This window comes from Rattus norvegicus, chromosome 15 (assembly GCF_036323735.1).
Source record: "Rattus norvegicus strain BN/NHsdMcwi chromosome 15, GRCr8, whole genome shotgun sequence".
In the NCBI taxonomy this organism is placed as follows: domain Eukaryota; kingdom Metazoa; phylum Chordata; class Mammalia; order Rodentia; family Muridae; genus Rattus; species Rattus norvegicus.
Genome location: NC_086033.1, coordinates 11,615,362 through 11,639,603, shown reverse-complemented (window position 1 = coordinate 11,639,603; position 24,242 = coordinate 11,615,362). Strand labels below are relative to the sequence as shown.

At 41.5% G+C, this 24,242-nt stretch overlaps 1 protein-coding gene across 6 annotated transcripts in view; it reads left to right on the top strand.

Moving 5' to 3' along the window:
- The window catches only part of Ngly1 (N-glycanase 1), a 56,503-nt gene that overhangs the window by 1,374 nt on the left and 30,887 nt on the right, over positions 1–24,242 (top strand). For 2 of the 6 annotated variants that reach the window (NM_001414987.1, NM_001014136.2), the window contains exons 1-3: positions 4,276–4,448; positions 9,229–9,343; positions 16,589–16,825. In NM_001414987.1, the coding sequence (NP_001401916.1) occupies positions 4,318–4,448; positions 9,229–9,343; positions 16,589–16,825 (483 nt within the window). In that variant the 5' untranslated portion in view covers positions 4,276–4,317. Of the gene's footprint in view, positions 1–4,194; positions 4,449–9,228; positions 9,344–10,882; positions 10,965–16,588; positions 16,826–24,242 lie in introns of those variants that run through there. The other 4 variants (XM_039093450.2, XM_039093453.2, XM_039093451.2 and 1 more) reach the window with 4 other exon arrangements.

Genomic DNA, 24,242 nt, shown 5'->3' with positions numbered 1-24,242 from the left:
TACTACCATATTGTTTGCTAACATGTCACCATGTATTCATGAACAAAAGTCTTCAGCTTGGTTCTGTTTATCATAGCCTCCTCTTAGAATTTCTCTGGATCAACACTTTATTTCCAAATCCAGTTCTCAATTAAATAAAGTTCCTATCCAACAAGTTGAACTTGTTTGTAATATTATTGTAACCAAAGGAGACTGAGGTCAAGTGCTATCTCATTAAGTCAGGAAATTATTCAAAGAAGGGAACCTAGGCTTCAGTCTGTGAGCTGAGTAAATACAAGTGAAGTAACTGGGGGGAAGCAGGCATTTCAACAGGCAAGAGTCCAATACAGACAAAACACCAGGCCGCTGTGGCCAGGGCTAAATTTGAGAAGTTTGACTGAGTAGATAAAGACACCTGCCACTAACCTTTATAGCTTGATAATCTGAATTCCATTTCTCCAGCGCGCTTGCTCTCTCTCTCTCTCTCTGTGTGCGTGCGTGCGTGCGTGCGTGCGTGCGTGCGTGCTTGCTTGCTTGTTTCTGTGTTTTGCTTGGTTTGGGTTTGTTGTTGTTGTTTGATTTGGTTTTGATTTTTCAAGACAGGGTTTTACAGCCCTGGCTGTCCTAGAATTCACTCTGTAGTCCAGGCTGGCCTCAATCTCACAGAGCTCCATCTGCCGCTGCCTCCTGAGGGATGGGATTAAAGGTGTACATCACCACGGCTCAGCCATTGGTGGATAGGGCTCACGACCATTTTCAGAACTCTTAACAGTGGAAGAAAAAAGCCAACTCCCAGAAATTGTCCTCTGATCTCCAAATACCATGGAAGAGGAATGTGTATGCATGTGCTACACACACACACACACACACACACACACACACACACACACACAAACACACACACTTAAAAATAAAAATGAGGGGTAGGAGAAATGGCTCAGAGGCAAAGGCCTTATATTTCCAGAGGGCCAAGTGTCTACAACTGGGACAGTAGGTCAGCAGGCAGCAAGCATGGTGGCTAGAGGAGGAAGCTGAAAGCTCACATCCTTTATCACAAATGTGGAGCCAAGAGAGCAAACATAAAGTTGTTTTCTCAACTACTTTCAGTGACGTACTTCTTCTAGCATGGCTGTACCACCTAAATGTCCCCAAACTAGGCCACTGACTAGAGCCTGTGGGGAACATTGTTCATTCAAACCACCACACCCAACTCCCTGGTCTTCATAGACTCCTGGCCATATAATGCAAAATGCATTTAGTGAAACTTTAAAAGTCCCTGTAGTCTTTCACAGTCTTAACACTGCTTAAAAGTCCAGAGTCTCTTCTAAGATGTGAAGCATCTCAGAATGCAACCTTCTGTAAAATCATAAGGCAAATTACATATTTCCAATATATGACACACATTACCATCCCAAAAGGCCCAAGTGGGGCATAATAAGAACATACTGGACCAAACCATGACCATTACCTAGCAGAACAAAACACCAAACCCTGTCTTCGGTTAAGGGCTCCAACCCTCTAGCTTTCCTGCCTGTTGCCTACATCTCTCTCTTGGGCTGGTCCCACTCTCTCTATTCAATCCTTGGCAGATTTCTCATAGCATTGATATCGTCAACATCTTGTGATCTCCACTGGAACCCAAGCTTCCCTTTCACAGCTCCACACCACAGTCTGCCACAACTCTTACTCTCTCAGGATCTTCATGCAGAGAATTCCCTACCACAGGTTATCTGGCCTCAGAGGCTCTCACAAGCCACAGAGGTAGGATCTGTAACCCTCATTCTTGTATCCTACAAGTCAAAAGCTGGCATTGTGGGAACAACACAGCCGAGTGTGGCTGCCAGCCAGGGATGGGGTCGCTTGAATCACATTAGCAACAGTACTTTTTTTTCAATTACTCTCTGGGATCAGAAAATGCTTTAGGCTGTCTTATAAGCTATACATTTTGCTGGGGGAGATATTGCCTAGAGAGTACCCTTTTCTTTTATTCCAGTGCAAATTTCTCAACTGGGTGAAACTTCCTCTCTCCAGCACATGCTTTGGCTGTAATGTTAAGCTCCCCAGAGCTCCTTTGCTCTACAAACAGAACAATTTATCTTGTTTTCTAGCCCAAGTCTTCCAAAATCCTTGCATAATACCCTCCCCTGACCAAAAAACGCCCCACATGGTCAAATTCACCACAGCAGTATCCCACTCTCTCAGTATTAGTTTCTGTGGATATTAAGCTTTTCTACTGTTGTGATAAAACACCACAACCAAGGCGACTTATAAAACAATGTAGTTTGGTTTATGGCTCCAAAGGTTAGAGTCAAGGGTGGTGGCATGCCAGCAGGCCCAGCAGCCAGAGCAGGAAGTTGAACACTCACATCCTTGACCACAAGCACAAGCAGAGGGAGTGACCTAGAAGTAAGGCAGGAGCACACATAGCAAACCCTGACTTCCGTGCTGCACTTCTTCCAACCAAGTTGCACCCCCTGGCCTGCCTCTACCTTTTACTGGGATCACAAGCAAACAGCTGGGAACATAGCACTCGGAGCTGGGCCAAAAACCTAAGTGTAACTTTGTTATGAGCCACAAAAAGAAATTGCTAGTTAGCCAATGAAAAGTTTAAACGAAAGTTAATAGCAGTCTCTTTGTTAAACATAATAGTCTCTTTTTAAGAATGATGCTTTCACAGTCTCATAGATATATAATAGTCTTTGGCCACAGTCCGTCCATTATCTCTCTTCCGTCACCTTTACTGCCCCCCTCCCGTTTTAATCCCCTTTTCCTTCATCTCCCTCCAACTTTCATGTCTTTTGATAGTGGTGGTAGTGGTAGAGGGGTGTGTGTGTGTGTGTGTGTGTGTGTGTGTGTGTGTGTGTGTGTATTTTGTATGTTGACAGGGTCTGGTGAAGCCCAGGCTGGCCTCAACCTCACTACTAAACCAAAGTTAACCTTGAACTTTTGATTCTCCTGCCTCTACCTTCCAAGTTTTGGGATTTGCCAACATGCCGAGCTGAAAACAACATTCTTGAAGTTGGTCCACAAACCTAAATGCTAGCATTTAGCATTTAGGTATATCTGACAGATGAATATTCAGAAGTTCTAGAAAAGTCTCAAAAGAAATTGCCCAGAAACATTAAAAAGCAACAGATAATAAAGTGCCAAAGGAGGTTACATAAGTAAATATCTTTAAAATACAAAGCCCAGAAATAGCTGCTAGCTAAGTCTAGTGGTTCCTACATGTAATTCCAGCTATTTAAGGAGAGTGGAATATGGAAGACTCCAGGTCTGACTAAAAATCAAGGTCAAGTGTACCCTTAGTGACATTTCGACATTAAAAAATAATAATAAAGCCAGTGGTAGTGGACAAGCCTTTAATCCCAGTACTCAGGAGGCAGAGGTCAGGCAGATCTGAGTTCAAGGCCAGCCTGCTCTGCAGCTTGAGTTCTAGTTTAACCAGAGCTATGCAGAAAAAAACCCTGTCTTGAAGAAGAAAAAGAAGCAATGAAGGCTGGGTATATAGCTGAGCGCTGGAGCCAATTCCCAGGGTTGATGCCGGCGACATCAGTGTGGTGAAGCATGGCAGGACTAAAGAGGTGATTCACTTTCGAAGATAAATTAAGGAAATTGGTAAGCGATACGCCTGTATGAGTCAAAAGATACAATGTATATATAAACTTTATTCTCGTTCATTTTATTCTATTCTTGTATATGGCTTTTGCGCCGGTGACATGATAAACTGAGTCCCCAACCCACTGATTAAAAAATGCTCCATACAGCAGAATCATACCTTGTGAGAAACGACCGAGGTGACGTTCATCAACAGATTTCAGAAAATACATGAATCAGAAGCCTAGCAGAGTTCTGAACTATGCTTTTGTTTCTGAAGCCAAACACCAGTCATCAAAGATTTTGAGGCAGGACTGCAGCGAATTCAGGACTGTGAGCCCAGTCTAGGCCACAGTCCATGATCGCTCCCCCTTCCCCATAACCCCTCCCTCCCCAAAAAAGACAAAACAAACTTGCTCTTTCTTCTGGACTCTTTTCTTCCACAAACGACATTTATCTACCGCAAAAAGAAGGCTGTACAATTATCCGTGGGCCTCTACCCAACACTAGCTGTCACCATAGCCCTCTCCTCCACTGGCAGGCCCGCTGTGAGCCAACGTTCACAACCCGCCTCTCGGTGGCTCGCCCCGCCCCTAACCCCGCCCCTAACCCTCCCGGAACGCCCCGCCCCTCGGCGTCTCTCCCCGCCCCCTGGCCTCAGGCCTCTGCGGAGGCCTAGGCGCTCCTCAGCGCCTGCTCAGTGCGGGCCGCGGAGCGCGAGGTGGCGAAGGCCGCGGCTCAGCCATGGCGTCGGCCACACTGGGCAGCTCGTCGAGCTCTGCGTCTCCGGCCGTGGCCGAGTTATGCCAGAACACCCCGGAGACCTTTCTGGAGGCCTCCAAGCTGCTGCTCACCTACGCCGACAACATCCTGAGGTGCAGCCGGGGCCCTGGAGCCTGAGGGCCGCAGGCGGGCGGGGCCGCCGACACTCGGGCCTGAGGCGGGGCGGGCTGGGCGACGAGGGCGCTCGCTGGGGCTGTCATTGCCTCTGACAGCTGTGGTGTCCCATCTCGCTGAAGGATCCAGGCGCTGTGACTCAGCCCGAGCACCCGTTAAATGTTCACTTCGAGTTTGGTGGTTGACACATTTGTAGTTCTAAGTTACGAACTTTGGGTTGATTACTGGGTTTTTACTTCGTTCGACCTGACGCCTTAAGCAAGAGTTTTGAAGGAAACCACTCTGGAGAAGCACCTCACAAGGGCTGCAGTTGGAAGTTTGGGTCGGCACCTTCCCACAGCCCTTTAGGTCAAATGGAGCTAGTTTGGGGAAGGTGCACAGGAGGGGACGCTAATTCAGTTAAGCCCCTGGGCGCTGGCCCTTACAAATACACTGACCCGAAGTCTGGAGGAACTCTTAGCTTCAAGGCTGTACACTTCATGTGGCCCAGCTTTAGAGAATTAGTTGGGAACGATATGTTTGAGACATTGAGGTAGGTGTTTGAGGTGTTGTCCTTTACCCCAGGCTGGCATGGAACTTGCTCTGTAGCCCGGAACTCATGCCAGTCTCGTCTCAGCCTACCCCGGAAGCTGAGATTACAGGTGTGCGCCACCACAACCATAACTGTTCACTTAGGTGACACTGGTGAGATTTAAAATAAATTGAAGCGAGGACATAATGTGACTCTGTGCCAGGTGTTATGCAGCATTGGGCCTGCTCACAGCTACATGATTGTGACCTGTGTGACGATCACCTTCCTCCTTTATGACACCTCAGCTTAACCCTGAGATCTCACAGCACCTCAGAGTACAAGGTGTCGGAAAGAATGCATAGGCTTGGTTCTCCAGAGCCCACAGCTGACATTTCCTACTGAATTCTTTGAGTCCTTCACCTCCCACGCCCTGTACAGAAAAGAGGGCTGGATTTGTAAAGACACTTTGAGCCTTTCAGTATACTGAAACCAAAGATGCTGAGATCAGAGTATTTTGAAGGACTGCTTTGCATGCATATAATTATTTGGGATCATAACCACCATTATGAATGTTTACTAAACTTCTAAAAGAAACTGGCTCATCTTACAGCCTTTACTGTGCCTTACATTTCTGCTCTTGTGTTTCTGTCTTATAAAGGAAATTAGGAGTTAATAACCAAAATGATTCAGGTTGATGTGAAAAATAGCTCTTTTAGTTTGTTTTCAACAATAATGCCCTATGTTCTTAGAATTCAAGGTCTGGCTTGGTTGGGAAATGGTATCCTATTTCTTCATGTCCAAATTCTTAAGGAAAGGTTCATATACTTTTCTGGTCCCTGGCAACACATTACAATTATACTTCAGGTTTCTGTTTCCATTACTATTCTTTTTAAAATCCACAAGTGGCAAGTGAAGGCACTTTTGAAGGATTGCCCCACTGTCTCTTCTGCTTTGGTCTCAGAACAGTTTATAGAATGGATGTGCAAGTAAAAATTCACTAGCAGACTTTAAACCCATACTTGTTACTGTAATCTACAGTGAAATAATACTCTTAAATTTCTGCTTGAATAATTTTTATCATATCCCCAACACTAATAAATCTAAATAAGCTGTAGAAATATGTGCTAATATGTATGCAAAAGCTGCTACCCATTTTAGATATGACGAGCTTACTATCACCTTTCTCAAAAGCAAAACGAAACGACTCTTTTAGTTTTCCTGGCATCACAGGTGAGCTGTTTAGCTAATTTCATTCATGTACCAATTTAGCCTAGAACTTGTCACATACCTAAGAATAATGTTGAACTTCTCATCCTCCTACCAACACCTCTAAATTACAGGTGTGGGCTACCACACTTGCCATTATGAACTGCTATAGATTAAGCCCTCAGGGCTTCATGAATGGATCCCCTGTTCCTAATTCATTTATTCTTTAATATACATATTTGATATTCTACTGTTTTGTTTACAAAGCACACACAGTTGTTGACTACTAACTATACTGAATGAAGAACCAAAAATCAAACATAGTTTCTTTGTTCAAATAATATATTTGAACAAACAGCATAACATCAAAGAACAATTCCAAGATAGTGTTTTTGACTCTGTATTTATGCTCTTATGTTAGGAGATAGTGGTGAGATCCAACGTGAGACATTTAGGTGAAGGTATAGGTGAAGGGAACTCAGTTTCTGTAGTGGAGTTTCCTGAGCATTGGAAGAGACAGGCAGTGGTTGTGAAGCCATTGCATAATCATAATCATAAATGCAATGGAATGGAGAAAGATGATTCTCACTGACAATGCAAGAAGTAATAGAAGACAAAAACAATAGAACCAACTTTAATTTTTAATGGAGGTTGCCACTGACATGTAGAGAAATTGAGTGCAGTTGAAGGTTGATGAGTTTATTGGCAGCTTGTGTAGTGGAATATTTATAAGCATCTAACCAAAGCAGAAGTTTCAAGTGTAGGCAACTGTTTTAAGTGTGATCTTAGGTAATTTATATATAATTTCCAAGTTTGAGTTTCCTTATAAAAGAGAAGAAAAATACTCTATTCTAGGATTACCACAACATAGAGAAATAAAGGACCTGGCATATATATAGCTACTACTGAGGTTATTTAACACTATTATTATTATTATTATTACTATTATTATTTATTTCTGTTAAATTAGGTGAAAAGTTTGGTAGAGTGTTTGACTAAGTTTGTAGTCCACTGTTTATTCTTCCTTTCCTTCCTTCTCACTACCCTGTCTAGTGTACAAATCCTATCCCCACATTCAACTATTTTTGTTTTGTCTTAAATCCTACTGGTGGGGGTTTCATTGTTTGGGTTTTTTTTGTTTTTGTTTTTTTGGTTTTTTTTGTGTTTGAAAATCGTTTTTGTTCTGTTTTTGAAACAGTTTCGTTGTTTGGCATGTTGGGATTATAGGCATACACTACTGTATCTTGATAAGTATTCAGTGTTTGTTTGAAAGAACAGTGGATGTTAGAGGCAGGGCCAGTGATAGTGCCTGCATCCTTCCTAAGGCAAAAAAGAGACCCTGTTTTAAAAAAAGGGGTAGGGGGAACTGGGACAAAGGGGGGAGAATAGTGACTTTCCTTACCTGATTGAAATACAAAAGCAAATGCTATTTTTTTGAAAATTAAATAGTTTGGTAGATAACTATGAGAGTAAAATGACTAGAAAGAAAAAAATATCTCCAAAGTTACAGTTGAGCCAAGTACAAGATATTTGACGTCATGAAAATCTACACATTCAGAAAAAGTCCCAAGAAAAGCTCCAAGATAATTGCTAACAAGTGAAGTAAATATTACAACTTACAAAAATATTTAATAGATAACAGAGATGGGTAGGGGAAACATCAAAGCTTGACAACAAAAACAGGAAATTGTATATAGAAAATTAAGTTGATGGAGAATCAAGCAAGAATTCAGGTGAGTGCCCAGGGTACCATAGAAAGACAGGGCTGATTTTGGGCTTAGTGTATGCTTGAACTCATGCAAGTCTGCTTAGCATTTTTCACTTAAAAATGGGTTGGGCATTCATAGCTTATTCAAGCAACCAAGAGCAGAAACAAGGGGAGTCCTGAGTTTGAGGTAAAACAAGCAATAAGAGAACGATCTGGGAACTGGACATGCCTGTTGTTTCTGGGCTCTGCTTCTGGCATGGTGAACATCAGTATTATACAGCAGTCATGTAGAGCTGGAGAAGCTGTGAGGGTGGGCACAGGACAGCTGCAGCTTTAAACGGGTATGTGACAGTGGTGGTAGCCGATGTGCATCATGAAAAGTCATCTGTAGTTAGCACTGGCGTGTGCTAGGCTCATTCTGTTGTCTGTTTAGGTGGTATGTCATGGAAAGCAGGGGTGTTGAGCATTCCATGGTGCATAGGAGTCTCCCCTCAGCTGTGCTGTAAACTTCATGGGGATTAAGATTGAAAAGCACTGTCCCTAATGTAGTAAGTGCAGAGGTAAACGTTCCCAGTTCCCAGCAATCTACATTTGCTTCCGAAATCATTTGTGAAAAGATGTAGACCTACAAAGTTTATATAACACAGTGAAAATCCCATAGTATTACCAAGTTATTATAAAAGTTATTGAACACACAGTCTTGCAATTATTGTGGAAGGGACTTTGTAGACCAGCACTAATATATGACAGTTAAACAGTAATATTAGAGTTTTGTCCTTGAATATGTGTGGTTTCGTTTTATTTTATTACCTTATTTCCTATGCTAAAAACATTTTGGAATGAGGTTGAAACTTATAGTAGAAGCAGTCATCGGTGCAGGGAGGAAAGGAAGCTAAGTGACCGCTAAGGTTCAGCTGGAAGCAGAGCTCTTCAGCTATGTTTCAGTTCACAAATGCTTCTTAATCACCGCCGTCGTGCCATGAGCACTACTGTAGATGATGGCATCCCTCAGAACAAGCATAGTTTTCTACTCCCTGTCTGACACTACTTTTAGAAGCTTAAAAGACTCAACGAGTACTCATCTGTGACAGCTACACATTTCCCATGGCAGTATTAATACTGTCATCCATGAAGGTGGACAGTAGAAGTACTCAGTGGTACTGAAGTGAGACTTATGAAATGGAAGTGCTTGTCTGCACTGCTCTGTCTTTACAGTTGGAATCTCTACTGCCTCAGGGAGTCTGGCTGGTAGAAAATATGAAAGAAACATGCATAAGCTCTTAGAAAATGGGTGGTGATAATTTACCCATGATGTTATCTTCTTTTTAATCAGAAACCCCAGTGATGAAAAATACAGATCCATCCGCATTGGAAACACAGCCTTTTCTACTAGACTCTTGCCTGTCAGAGGAGCTGTTGAGTGTTTATTTGAAATGGGCTTTGAAGAGGTGAGTACGTGAAAAGGTCTCCTCACCATTCTTTATGTGCAAAACAAACAGCAGTGACAGTGAATAGTTGTTTAAATGACAGTTTTTAAATTAACTGGTCATTTTGGAAATGTGTAGAACTAGTTGGGTTTCTTTTATTTAATGTATATATGAGTACACTGTAGCTGTCTTTAGATGCATCAGAAGAGGGGATCAGATCTCATTACAGAGGTTGTGAACCGCTATGTGGTTGTTGGGAATTGAACTCAGGACCTCTGGGAGAGCAAGCAGTCAGTGCTCTTAACCCCTGAGCCACTTCTCTAGCCCCTGTTTTTTTGGGTTTTTTTTGTTTTTGTTTTGTTGTTGTTGTTTTTAACATGTTAGACATTTTTAAAGTATAATGAAGTCAGGATAAAATGTAACAAGTTTCCATAGATAGGAATTCTTAAAGTCTCAATGTTTAGAATAAAGAGCATGAAATACAGCCCAAGAATCAAATGTGGCCCCTTTAGTCTTCCAGCAGCATGTTTGATTGATCTCTGAGTGTGCAGTGCATATAAAAGTATCATCATTGTCTCCATTAAGAAGTAGAACAAGGAAGATAGAGAAAAGAGAAAGTCACCTGCCCCACATGCTTTTCTAGTGCGATGGTGATCTCAAGATGTTTACCATTTTATTCCACAAGAAGAATTTGGTGTTTCCATCCTCTCAAACCTTGTGGCAGAGTTTACTATTATAATACAGTAAATGTGGTTATTAAAGTTGTCATTTTAGCCAAGCATGCTGATACATCCTGTAGTCTTCTCTTCTTGGGAAACTGAAGCTGGAAGAAACTAAGACTGTTTCTGTAAGATAGACAGACAGACTTCTGTGTACCCCTATTTTTGGTATATAGGATATTAGCAAAGTTGAGCAGGAGTACAGGTGCTATTTGTAGAGTTTTTTCTCTTCCTAACCAAATCCTGATGCATGCCATGAGGATGTAACAGTGAAGTAAGTTAATACAATCCCAGTTCATCCACAGCTTATGCTCTCATCGCCTAGAAAACAGGAAAGAGGCAACAAGGGTAAAGAACACAAGACATGGTACGTGCACTCACAGCATTAGAGTACAGCCACTGCAGCAGTGAAGTGACCGCCGAAGGAAGGCCTGTGAGGTGGTAAAGGGTAGGACTCAAGTGACAAGAAACCACTCAGATACCTGAAACTCAGTTCATACAGGGGAGTGGCTTGAGCAAACGGCTTCCAGCCGTAGCAGTTCTGACATGAGGACTAGCTTTAAGCATAGACAGAGACCAGGCCAGATCAGGTAAAGACTCAGACTATGATAGTAAATCTTGATTATCAGATTGATGAGATTGGTAAAACATACTTCTTATCCGAGAGACTACAGAGCAGGAGGCCCATGACTAAAGGAATGGTTTAACCCCTTGAGGGATCCAAACTTCGACTTGATTAATTAGTAGAACTATGGAGATGTGGCCTCTGTGGAGAAAGTAGCTCCCCAGAGACATGTCTTTGGATGCTATTTCTTACTGTGACCACTTTCTGTCTTCCTAGAGAGGATGCCTCCTCCACATGGTCCCACCACTATGATATTCTGCCTGGCTGTGGGCCCAGAAACATGTTGCCAAGTAACTAGGTACTGAGTCTTCTGAACCTGAACCAAAATTAATCCTTCCTCTTTTAAATTGTTTGTGTCAAATATTTTGTCAAAGAGACAAGATAGGGAACTAATATTGATACCATTGGAAAGTTTAAAGCAGGGAAGAAAACTTTCAAATATTATTTCAGTTATCGTGAAGAGACTATTCTGGATAATCTAGAGTGTAGGCAAGGGATGATACAGGGAAACCATTTTGGCTTCTTACCCGTCTAAGACTGCATGGCAATGGTTATATAGATATCAGGAGAGCCTTTGTCTGCTGCTCCAGTGCTCCTAGCTCCTAGAATATTGCTATTACAGCACACATGGGAGGCTGTAAACAGTTGCTGATCTAAGCACTGATGGCACAGAGACAAGATCTAAATGGATTCAGAAATTGCGTGTATATACATGTACAGAGGAATGAATCTATTTTGAATTAAACATCTGTACAAGGGGAAAGGAAGAAATTGGGGACAGCCAGGTTTAGGTTTCAGACACTAAGTAGTTATTCCTGTCTACCTTACCTATTTACCTACCACTATCCTTGGTGAAGTGGCAGTTTGCATGGGAGAGGCCCTGCCTGGCTTGTTGAAAGTTTGGCCTACTTTGCTATTAAATATTATTTAGTGGAATAAAATGAGCACACAACTCAAATGAGACCAGGCCAGGTTATAAAGCATGGTCATCTGACTGCAGGTTCCATATAAACCCTGAGTTTGGAGAATTTCAGACTATCGAGGGAGAAAAGGGAGCACTGCTAAGTCTTCGCGAGGACATGAAAACTTAAAACGAGACAGGAAAGCTTAGCTTTTGGTGTTTAGAGGCTGTATCAGTTTCTCGTTGTTGAAGTCATGGGTCCAGGGGATCATATTTGTCTTTCACCTGACAAATATTCGTTTGTAACCTCTGACCTAATTTGCTCAGAAAGTGCCCCGGTGTCAGGCATTCATTACGGTTGGCCTCCTCCATGCCAGATAACAAACCATTCCAAGGCTTGGGATAGTGTTTGATGTAAGTGGAGTTACAGTATTCTGATAAAATGAAATTATATTTGTTTTTGCTGTCTTTAGGTCTCACACCTCCAGACAGACCTGAAGTCAGTGTAACTAAGGGGTGATGAGTTGAGAGAGCTGACAGTGTACTGGGAACTTGGTAGGCTTTGAAGTCGAAAGGTAGATCTGATATTTACCCTGAAAGCATGAGTGAGGTCGAGGAAGGATGGGATCCAAATGAGTCCGTGACCCCACAGTTTAGTGTAGCAGGCGTCAGCTGGGAGCCACGCCTGTCTTCCTGCTGCACCCTCCCGCATGCTCCAGTGGGGATGAAACAGGGATTTTATCAGAACAGTTTGGGTTGTTTGGTTTTCTGAAACACATTACTGGCATTTCATGGTCATAGGACATATTTGCTAAGCATCCTGCAGTGAGAATTGTCATGGAAAAGTATTTTGATAAGCAAGTTTATTGAATCTTAGAATCCCATATTTCTTTTTTTAAAGATTTATTTACTTATTTTATGTATATGAGTTCGCTGTAGCTGTCTTCAGACACACCAGCAGAGGGCATCAGATCCCATCACAGATGGTTGTGAGCCACCAGGTAGTTACTGGGAATTGAACTCAGGTCCTCTGGAAGAGCAGTCAGTGCTCTTAACCACTGAGCCCCCTCTCTAGCCCGAATCCTTTATTTCTTAAAATGTTCCTGGATCTATTATGTTTAGCCTGTAATTTTGGCCTTTTATGAAGCTGTGGATCTTTACTATGAATATGTTGGCTGTAGGTACCATTTTTAGGATTGGTTAGAGAGGAAGGCAAGGCATGAGCCACACATCTGTCCTCTTGGGCTCTAAGGTGTAGACTGACATGCAGATGCAAATACCTAGGCTTCCCATACTTAAATACACACCAGTTCCATTTTGGCAACAGCTCACCTTCAGATGCGTTCCCCTACAACCCACCTCCTGCTTTTGCAGTGCTGCATCACTAATGTCAAGCCATCAGATGGCATCACTCGTGGGGACCAGATGGTATGTGTAGATGTGAAGAGTTGTTCCTGTTTTAAAACTTTTACTAAGGGACTGAAGACATGGCTCAGTGGTTAAGAGCACTGACTGCTCTTCCAGAGGTCCTGAATTCAAATCCCAGCAACCACATGGTGGCTCACAACCATCTGTAATAGGATCTGATGCCCTCTTCTGGTGTGTCTGAAGACAGTGACAGTGTGTTCACAAATATAAAATAAATAAATCTTAAAAAAAAACTTTTACTATTTTAATTTTGTTTGTTTACCAAAACAGAGTTTCAGTGTCTCTCAGGCTGTCCTGAAGTTCACTGTGGAGCTCAGGCTACCCTGAAGTTCACTGTGGAGCTCAGGCTACCCTGAGGCACACTGTGGAGTCCAGGCTGGCTCCAGACTTGAGCTTTTGCTGCTTTGGCTTCCTCAGCACTGTGGTTACAGAAGCATCTTTGTTTTTATTGGCAGATACTGTTTTGTACATTTTTGTGAGGTACTATGGGATCTGTGTATAATGATCATGTGGTGGGTTTTGTGTCAACTTGGGAGGGCCCAGCCCATGATGAGTGGTGACATCTCTGGGCTGGTGGTCCTGAGTTATGTAAGAAAGCAGGTTGAGCAAGTCTGGGGAAGCAAGACTGTAAGTAGCATCTTTTCATGGCCTCTGCATCAGCTTCTGCCTCCAGGATCCTGCCCTGTTTGAGTTCCTGTTACTGACTTCCTCTAGTGATGAACAGCAATGTGGGAGTGTAAGATGATTAAATCCTTTCCTCTCCAACTCACTTACTTAGGTCATGGTGTTTTGTTGCAGCAATAGAAACCCTAACTAAGACACAAAGTAGTTGGCACGTCCATCACGGTGAATACACTCAAAATCCTGTTTGGAGATATAACTGTGCAGTTGTCACAGTATTCTCTCTGTTCTACCAAAATTACACTAGAACTTACTATACCAATTGACCTCATACCTATCCCTATCCCTCATCTCTAGAATACCCACTGTTCTATACCTTTTTTCTAATGTTGGAGTGAGCCGTTATTGTTGTAGGCGTTCTGTTTGCTCATCCCCTTCCTACTACTTGTAAAAGCATGTAGTTAGGAGCATTGTGATTTCTGTTCAGACTAAGATGGGGGTCAGTTAAAACAAAGCAATTGAGGTCTTGCAATTTGAGTCCACAATCAAGCAATTACTGTGTGGCATCAATTCGGTTTTTCAGCTTCTCTGAGCCTTTGCATTTTCACATAAAATGTATGTAAATGATAAAGGTACAGCCTTTCAGATGTTCTGAGAATTATTGGAATGAATGTGTATGGATTGGCTGCACAGTACCTATACTACATAAACATAATGAGTAGTAATAATTTTTCACAGCTAATATGATTAATACAGGAAACATCATGTACATTTGAAGAAGGATTCTATAGTGAGCTTTTCTGTTACTTTTACCTGGTTTCTGCAGCCTGCTGTTCCCAGAGAAATAGTCCTCCTTGTTGTTTAAAATGCTCATCATCTGCAGGGGTCTTAGCTGGGGCTACTGTTGCTGTGATGAAACAAGGAGCCAAAGGCAACGCAGAGGACAGGGTTACTCTGCTTACCCTTCCACATCACAGTTGGTCATTGTCAGCTAGAACTCAGACACGGCAGTAACCCAGAGGCAGGAGCTGATGCTGTGGCCATGCAGGAGTAGAGCTTACTGGCTTGCTCCTTCCGGTTGCTAATCCTGCTTAGAATCCAGGACCACCAGCCCCAGGGTGTCCCTACCCACAATGGACTGAGCCCTCCCACATTAATCACTCACTGATACAGTGCTATGTAGGCTTGCTTACCACATGATCTTGTGGAGGCCTTTTCTCAATTGGAGTTTCCTCCTCTCTGATGGCTCTAGCTTTTGTCAAGTTGACATAAAAATTAGCAAGCATATCAGGTATGGCCACTGTGTGTGGTAACAACGTTTAGTCATTTCACAGTTTGTAGAATTACCGTTCGCCACTGTTGCTTCTCAATTCCTTGAAACGTGATTTGGTATATTTTCATATCACTTGTTTTCTCGGTTTATAATTTACTATTTTAAATCAGGAGTTTTGTGTTTATATCGAAGTTGTCTGTGCTGTGGATAAACACTTAACTAATATCAACAAATACTACTTGTTTTGTTGTGATTATTTGTTGTTAGAGGCCTTATCAATACTGTATAAATGGGCTTGCTTTTTGTCTTGTTTTGTTTGGTTGGTTTTTTTGGTTTTTTGTTTTGGTTTTATTCCATTCTGTCTTGTGGCCACAGCAGGGATTGGGGCAGGGGCAGGTGCTGGAAAGCTGGCCCAGCTGTAAGGGCAGTTGCTGTTTTTGCAGAGGACCTGACTTTGGTTCTCATCACCCACATAAACAGTAGCTCACAAAGGCCTATAACTCCAGGTCCAGGAGATCCAATGCCCTCTGACGGTCTTTGTGGATACCCACATTCACATGCATACACACAAATACATAAATAAAATTATTTTTCGAAAGTGCATCTTTAAAAATATATAGTACCAGACATTGTGGTACATTCTTCCAATCAGGAGGTGGAGGCAGGCAGATCTCTATGAGTTTGTGGCCTACCCAGTCTATATAATAAGTTACTGACCAACCAGAGCTACACAGTGCGACCCTGAATTTACAAAAGAAAGAAAACAGTCTATAGTTTGGGACTAAAAGTGTCACTTGAGGGTAGAGGACAGGCCTTTATTGACTTGGGTTTCTGCTGCCTAGCATCCTGGGTAGCTGGGATTATAGACCTCAGCCTCTTGGCTAAAGCCTTTTGCATGCCAATATTTCTATCATTACTTTGCATGGAATTAATAGAAAATAACAGTATTTTATTTTATTGAGAGAATATAGGAATATATATTTTGCTACTCTTTGACATACTGTAAAATGTTATAATTTCTACAGCTCTCCTAAGGCTCGGGATGCAGTCAGTTGGTCGGGCACTGCTTGCTGAGCACGGGTTCAAACCTCAGGATTACCTAGACTGGATTTGGTGGCACATGTCTATAATTCCAGCACTGAGGAAGTTCAAGGTCATCCCAGCTAGAAAGCAGATTGTGGCTGGCCTGGGACACCTGTCTCAAAAATAAATAAAGGTCCCTGGATTACACTAAATATGCCAAGTTTTATATACTAATAAGGAAACATTTTCTTAATTTAGTTTAAAAACTAGTATATTTGTTGATATATGATACATTCAGGGCTGAAGAGATGATGCCACGGTTAAAGGTGCTGTCTGCTCTTCAAAATAACTAGTTTGACTTCCAACTCCCAAATAGCAGCTCAAAACCATGTGCAGTGCTGATTCAGTGGAGCAGACACTTTCCTCTGGCTTCCCTAGCAGCAGACACACACAGTGCACAAGACACACACACACACACACACACACACACAGTGCACAAGACACACACACACACACACACACACACACACACACACACACAGACAAAAAGCCCATACATATAAAAATATTTTTTAAAAAGATCTGATACATTCAACAGTATCGACACCACTGTGTATAAGAATGACTGTCAGTTTAAAGCAGAAATTAAGATTTTTCTCAATTCTGTAAATTCTAGGGAGAAACACACCTTATCTTTCCTAAAAAAGCTTCAGTGGAACAGCTTCAGAAAATCCGTGACCTGATTGCTGTAGAGAGAAGGAGCAGACTGGATGGATCAAGTCAGAAGGTGGAGTTCTCTCAGCACCCTGCTGCTGTCAGGCTTCCTGCCGAGCAGCCTGAGGATCCTACAGGATTAATGCAGCACTCAGGAAACCAACCTGGGCAGCCGCTGAGCCTACCCTCTGCTCCACTGGTACTGTGCAAACCCAACCTTTCTTACTGTTGTCAATGTTGAAACAGCAAACAAGAAGTGTTCCTGAGGTCATCTCAAATGTTCTTGGGTTTAGGACTTTAACATCGTTAAATTTACTAATAATTTCAAAAACTGTCAGAGATATAGCAAATGTAAGGGAACGGCCACCTTTATTTTCCTCCTTCCTTCAGTTCCTTCCAGACAGTCTCTTGCTACGTAGCCCAGGCTCACCTTCAAGCCATGATCCTCACTTCAGCCTCTTGAGTTGTGGGATTATAGTTGTATATGGGTGTTCCCCTCCCCATCCTCCTCCCATTACCGCCCTCCCCCCAACAATCACGTTCACTGGGGGGTTCAGTCTTGGCAGGACCAAGGGCTTCCCCTTCCACTGGTGCCCTTACTAGGCTATTCTCTGCTACATATGCAGTTGGAGCCCAGGATCAGTCCATGTATAGTCTTTGGGTAGTGGCTTAATCCCTGGAAGCTCTGGTTGATTGACATTGTTGTTCATATGGGGTCTCGAGCCCCTTCAAGCTCTTTCAGTCCTTTCTCTAATTCCTTCAACGGGGGTCCCGTTCTCAGTTCAGTGGATTGCTGCTGGCATTCACCTATGTATTTGCTATATTCCTGTTGTCAATCTTGATGGGAATTTAATTCTCTTGGTCCAACTATTATCACTATCCTAAGTGAAAAATTGGGTTCTTTAGGTTTTAGGTAACTGATAATCTATTAATAATTATTAATTATTAACTATTAACTATTAGTAGTTATTAACATGAAAAACTGAAGTCAAGGTTTTTGATGCCTTAGCAGACACTATGGCCAAATTTAAATGATCCCCTTTCAAATAGCTGTGTGTCTTTTCCTAGAGAGATATAAACAGACATCTACTGTACCTCAGATAGTACACTAGCTGTAGATCAAGAAAATGAGTTCATCCAAGTCCAACTTGGTGAACTACTGAGTTTATTGGGCTCACTAAAGGCTTATGAATAATAGGTAACAGCTGCATCAACCCTGTGGCACGTGGGTGCCCTCCTCCCAGAAGCTGCATACGGAATCTGCTTTGTAGTTAGCTTTCTATGCCTTTTTACTCTGGGTAGAATCTTAGGCAAGAGTCTGTATTGGTTACTTTTCTGTTGCTGTGGTAAAACACTATGCCTAAGGCACATTTATAGAAAAGGGGGTGTATTTAGAGCTTATGGGTAAAGAGCATTAGGGTTCATAACGACAAGGAACAGCATTGCAGCAGGCGGGAGGCATGTAGCCAGTGACAGCTCACATCTTGAACTCTTAAGTAGGAAGCAGAAAGGGTGCTAACTGGGAATGGCCTGTAGCTCTTGAAATCTCCCTGCTTCCCTCCATTGACAGCTCTCCTCCTGATTGGCCACAGCACCAACATCTGGGGCCAAATATTCAAATGCCTAAGACTTATGGGTAACAACATCTCATTCAAACCCCCACAGGCTCTAATGCCCTCCATACACCTTCCTTCTGTGCAGGACTAGCCTAGTCTTGTGAAGGTCTCCTGAGTGCTGGTGATTCGGAGATAGCAGGGGTCGTGGAGGACAGTATTCTTTAACAGTAGGAGATACTTGGTTTGCAAAAACTCCTTTTGATAAAGGCTATTAAATATCCTCAATTTTCACTGTCAAGTTTTTGTGTTATTTCCATGGTGATTTTGTGAATAACAAGTTTAAACTCTTACCCACTTATTTTAATTTTAGTGAAATGCCTTGTCGCTCTCTTCCATACAGTAAAACTTCACATGATCAACTCTTAACTCCACCCATCATCCTTTCAAATTGGGTAATTCTGGATGCTTTAAGCTCTTCTTTCCTTGGTAGTCAAAGATTGAGAGTCTTTTCTTTGTTTCATCCTAGAAGACCCCAAGATGCTCCTTTGAAAATAATAAAGGTTGTAGGTCCTGGTCAGCTAAGACACAGGCGTGCCCTGTCCTTTCTTGTAACTTGTATTGAGTAGTAGTTCTGGTTGGTTTGTTTGGTTTTGTTTTTTTGGTGGTTTTTTTTTCCAGAAAAGATTTAACTCCTTGGACTTCTAGAGAAGGTTTAATTCCCTCTGTCACTACTCATTTGTGTCTCCTTTGATTTATAAAACCTGTAAATACTTCAAGTACCTGTTTCTCATTTCATTGGTTTATTAATCAACAGCTTTGAAGTTTTCTAATTACAGTGTTAGGATACATCTTTTTAAAATTCCCTACTGTCTTCTGTTTAATTAGTGTTAAAAGTTTAAAATGTTCAATGCATTCTTACAAAAACATTTATATATATTCCTGAACTAAGTACTTCATTAGTGTTGTAGCTCAGGAAATCTCTTTCTACTTTCTGAATCATGGTTTGCTCCTAAGCTTGAAGTTCAAGCATAAATAATGACAGCTTTAAGATGCTGTCAGTCAAAACAAACTGCCATTCTTACCAACAAAACTTCCTGAGATCTATGCTATTGATGGGAAAGTATTTATCAACTCTTCCTTGGTTCTTCTTTCTTTCTGAACAGCTCCTGGTTATCCATGAATTACTAGAATACTTTTTTCTTTGTAACCTGGGTTGACCCCAAATTTGGTATGTAGTTAAGAATGACCTTGAACTTCCTATCCTCCCGTTCCCACATCCCAAGTGTTGAGATTACAGACATGCATCTGGAATACATTTTACAAAATAAGATTTACTTATCTTTATGTATTTGAGCCTGCCTGAGTTTAAGCCACAAGAGGACATCAGATCCCCTGAAGCTGGAGTTACAACTGTGAGTTGCTAGGTGGGTGCAGGAAACTGAGCCCAGGTACCCTGCAAGAGCAGTAAACAGCCTTTACCACTGAGCTATCTCTCTAGCTCCTAGAATACACTTGGCTTTAAATATCATTTCATTTAAACTTAATCATCAGTTTCTATTCTGTAAAACTTAGCAATTATTTTTACCGTCATCATTTTGAGTGTTAAAAAACTTAACTTCTATTGAAGCTAAATAATTTCTGGTAAACTCTGTAACTGTGTCTTTAGCTATATCAAGTGAAAGTTTTAAAGTTTAAATCACAATGCATATATAATTGTTAAGAATTTTTCATAAATCCTTACCACTTGAAATTCCTGCCTGTTTCATATAAGGATATATTTTTAAATAATTATCATACTTTATGATTATTCCATTGAAATTGTTAAATAATACAATAATGGGAAAATAAAATCACCTACATATTTATTCTTATTGCGGTGTTGGGCTTGGCAGCCAAGGGTTCTCAGGTGATAGAAAGATGCTGTACTACTGAGTCATAGACTCTCTGAGCTCATTAAGTTTTAAATTTATGTGTCTGATAAACCAACAATAAGGCAACTTCCTAGTCTGAATCTATTTAATAAGAGAAGAGCTCTTTGGGGGTATAAGACTTTTAATGTTCAGTAACTTGCTCTTGTGGCACTCTTAGATGTCAGACACACCTTTACATCCTGAAGTAGATGTCAGACATACCTTTACATCCTGAAGTAGATGTCAGACACACCTTTACATCCTGAAGTAGATGTCAGACACACCTTTACATCCTGAAGTAGATGTCAGACACACCTTTACATCCTGAAGTAGGAGAATGCTTCAGTTACGATACCTCCTATGTTTGAACGTTTAGTCCCTATTGAAAGTGACAAAGCTAGGACAGGAAGGATTGCAGTAGTTCAGAGCATGTGTTATTCTTGCACAGGTTCTTACCATCATATCAGGTGGTCTACAACTATCAGTAACCCCAGCTCTATGGGATCCAGTAACCTCTTCTGACCTCCACAGGCACCTTCTTCATGTGTACACCCACGCACTCGCACACCCATACACAAGTGAAAAATACATCTTTTTTATTGATGATGATGATGAATGTGGTGGCAGGACATTAATTCTAGCATCAGGAGGAGACTGAGCCAGGAGCATCGTGAGTTCCAAAATAAAACCCTGCCAAAACAAACAATAAGTTGTCCTCTACTTGAGGTCAAGACCAGCATTATGTGGAGAAGATAGATAAACTAAGACTGGTAAAGCTAAACACTTAATTCCAGGTATGTAGCATTTCAGTTTTTCTTATTGAAAACACAAGCATGTGTGAAATGTAAAGGCTGGAAAAGCATGTACACAGATCTTAACCATAATCTTCTGAAAGTGGTAAAATGATGGGTGATATATTACTATTTACACCTCTTAGTTGTTCATGCAGTTTCTTTTTGCAACAATATATAATTTAGATATAGAAAAATTTAGTTTTTTTAAGAAATGTTCATTGAATTCCAGAAGGGATTAAAACTTTCACTTAAAATTTACTATTAAACAGAACTTTCATGCTGAAAAGTAGGCTCCCCATCTGAAACTCACAGTACGAAGGATGGTCTGGAAGGTGCACAGAGCTGGTGGCCCTGGAGGTGGCTGCTTGTTTGCTAGAGAAGTGACGGTGCTCATTCAGCATCACTGACTTGACAGAATCCTGAGTGCTGTACTTTCATATGGAGTTAAATATCTCACAGCAGAACCAAAATAACTGGAAGTATGAATAGCAAAGAAGAAGCCGTTTGGTCCCAAAAAGATTTCACATTTTAAACTTCCACTTATACTCCAAATAAGTTTTCCTGTGTCAGGCAATTAACTGCTGCCTTATGTAGCATTAGTACACGGTTACCCAGCTGCCATAATTGCCCTGCAATCAACAGCCTTCTATTTTTATGGCTTAAGCCCCCCCCTTTATGGGCCAATGAATATGTAATGAAATAAGGCAAGAAAATAAACTTTATTGTTCAAGATCATTTGAGTGCCATTAAAACTACAATGAATGAGGTAATTTCCAGATAGAAAGGAGTAAATTGAAAATAAAAATACTCTAAATGAGTTCTTACCCTCTCAATAAATGAAAATCTGCATTTAAGAAAAACACACCACTTTAAATGTATTGTTTTAATAAGAATTCTTTCAAATAAAAATGGAGACCTTGTTTTATATAAATTTTGCTTTATAATAATTTCTGTTTATGTCAGTCAGCATGTTTTCCCTGTTGACTTTTCTACTGCTTCAGTTCTTACAACTGAACCTGTGTTTGCATTGTTCACAACTGTTGAATACAGCTGTTAGCCGAGATCCCATCTCATCTGACACTCTGGTCTCTTTTCTCGGGAGGACTTCTTGGTGGCGTTTGTACCTTCCCCTAGGCCTGTTCTCTTCCAGGTCGCACTGACTTCGCAGACCTGGGTCTGCACTGGTGTTTCTAGCAGACCAATGTCTGCGAGCCTTTCTTATAAACTGATGTAACACACGTCAGTATGCAGCTTCCCTCGGATGCGAGTGGCCTACATTTCTTGCTGCTGGTTTCCCATTCTCATCATTGTCTCCATTTCTCAAGCACGTCTCCATCTTTTCATTATGTGTCTCCAGTAAGACATTAGGAACACATACTCTGTTTTATTCGTGAATAGTGTGTACAGTATACAACAATGCAAAAAAAAACTCATAATTCTAAAATTGGTAATAAATTGCTTAGTTTCTAACTATGCACATAAATCTTCAGTTTACATAGTACTGATAATTTTGGATTTGGGGGTACAACGTCGTTAGATCTCATGGATTTTTGTTGTTGTTACTACATTGTGATGCAGATTTTGCTGGTGACTATGTACAGGGAAGGAATCCATGCTAGAATAGAATGCCCTCTCATTTTTGCCTTGTCTACTTGCATTAGCTTTAATACTCATAGTTCTTTGTAATATTTTTAAGCTAGGGTTGGTGTTTAGTAAAAACAGCACTCAAGAGACAGAAGCAGGTAGACCTCTGAGTTTGAAGGGAACCTGGTCTACAGAGTATGTTCTAGTATAGCCAGTGCTGCAAAGAGAAATCCTGTCTTGAAAACCAAAACCAAAAACCTCCATACCTATAAATGTGCTCATCCAGGAGGACCTGAAACTGTAACCCTGCCACACATCATAGACACAGGTGGGAGCAGGCCACTCCTCTACTTCCTGTCATTCTTCTGCTCTGAGTATTTCTGCAGCTCATGGGGGAGCCACTTTTAATCTAAATATTAACCAGTATTATAAGTTTCTTGCTTTAAAGTTTTGACTAAGACTGATGGTAGTTCTAGCATTTTCTTCTCTTTGAACCATTCAGTACAATTCATCAGTCCTGAAGTTAGTCCACGTTAGGTGCCACTTGGACAGCTTGGTCCCTTGTAATTATTTTCCCTAGTTATATTATTACAGCCTGTGCTAAGTAAGATCTAGAGTCTTTGTTCTGCTACATTTCTTCAATTGTTTTTGCTTTAGGCGGGCTTTTGTATACCCAGGCTGGCTTTGGAACTCACTGAGTAACCAAGAGTAATCACCTGAGCTGCCTATCTCGCCCTCCAAGTCTAGTGTTGTAGCTCTGTAGCAGCACACCTGGCTGTAAGGGCTGAGCTCAGCCTGTTTTCCCTTGAGCACTCACTGTCGCGTGCAGCTGGTCATGTCTTACTGTAAGTGACTAACTGCTAATAAGTGGCTAACTGCTAATCTAGCTACTCACAGGGAAAATGCATCCACCGTTCCTATTTTCCTTCTGCTCGGTGCTTCCCACAGTGGGCTGAATCTTCCGATATCATTTTACCTTATCAAGACAGTCTCCCACACACATGCCACAGACCACCTACCCCAGTGTATGGCCCTCATTGATACTCCCACAAAGTGATTCTAGGTTAGGTCACATGCTAGATAAGCACTGTGTCAACCCAGACTTCTTTGGTACTTAAGAGTAAATTGCTTAATTTACCACTTTATTAATTTACCACTTTATTCCTAGTATCCTAGAAAATAGGGCATCAGTAAACATTTATGGACGTAAGCGTCATTGGATTCCTGTGTACCATAGGCTACTTGGCCTTTGAGGGCAGTGACTGTGTTTGTTTCAATCTTAATTACTTTTCCAGTGTCTGATTCATTCACAGACAGATATTAACTCATTGTGCTGGATCTGTGAATATGCAGTTCATTCTTATTCTTTCTTTTGTTCCTTCATTTTTTCATTTAATGTTCTTCTTCTTTCTCATCTTCCTGTGTGTATGAGTGTGTGTACATGCATACGTCTGTCTGTACATGCACCTAGGCTTCATACATGGTAGGCAAGTACTGTACCAGTGAACCCTATGTTCTCACCTCTGTTTACTTTACACCTGCTGAGATGGTGTCACCTAGCTGTCCACCCTGTCCTTGAACCTAACAGTTCTCTGGCCTGAACCTCTGCCATGGCTGGGATTCAAACTTGTGCCACTTAGCTTAGCTATTACTTCTTTCCTGTACACATATCCCAGTGCTTAATACAATGCCTGGCATACTGTATTTGGTAATGGTTTGCTAATCCAGTCACATTTACTATGATTGCCCTTGTTAATTGTTTCTTTTATGAT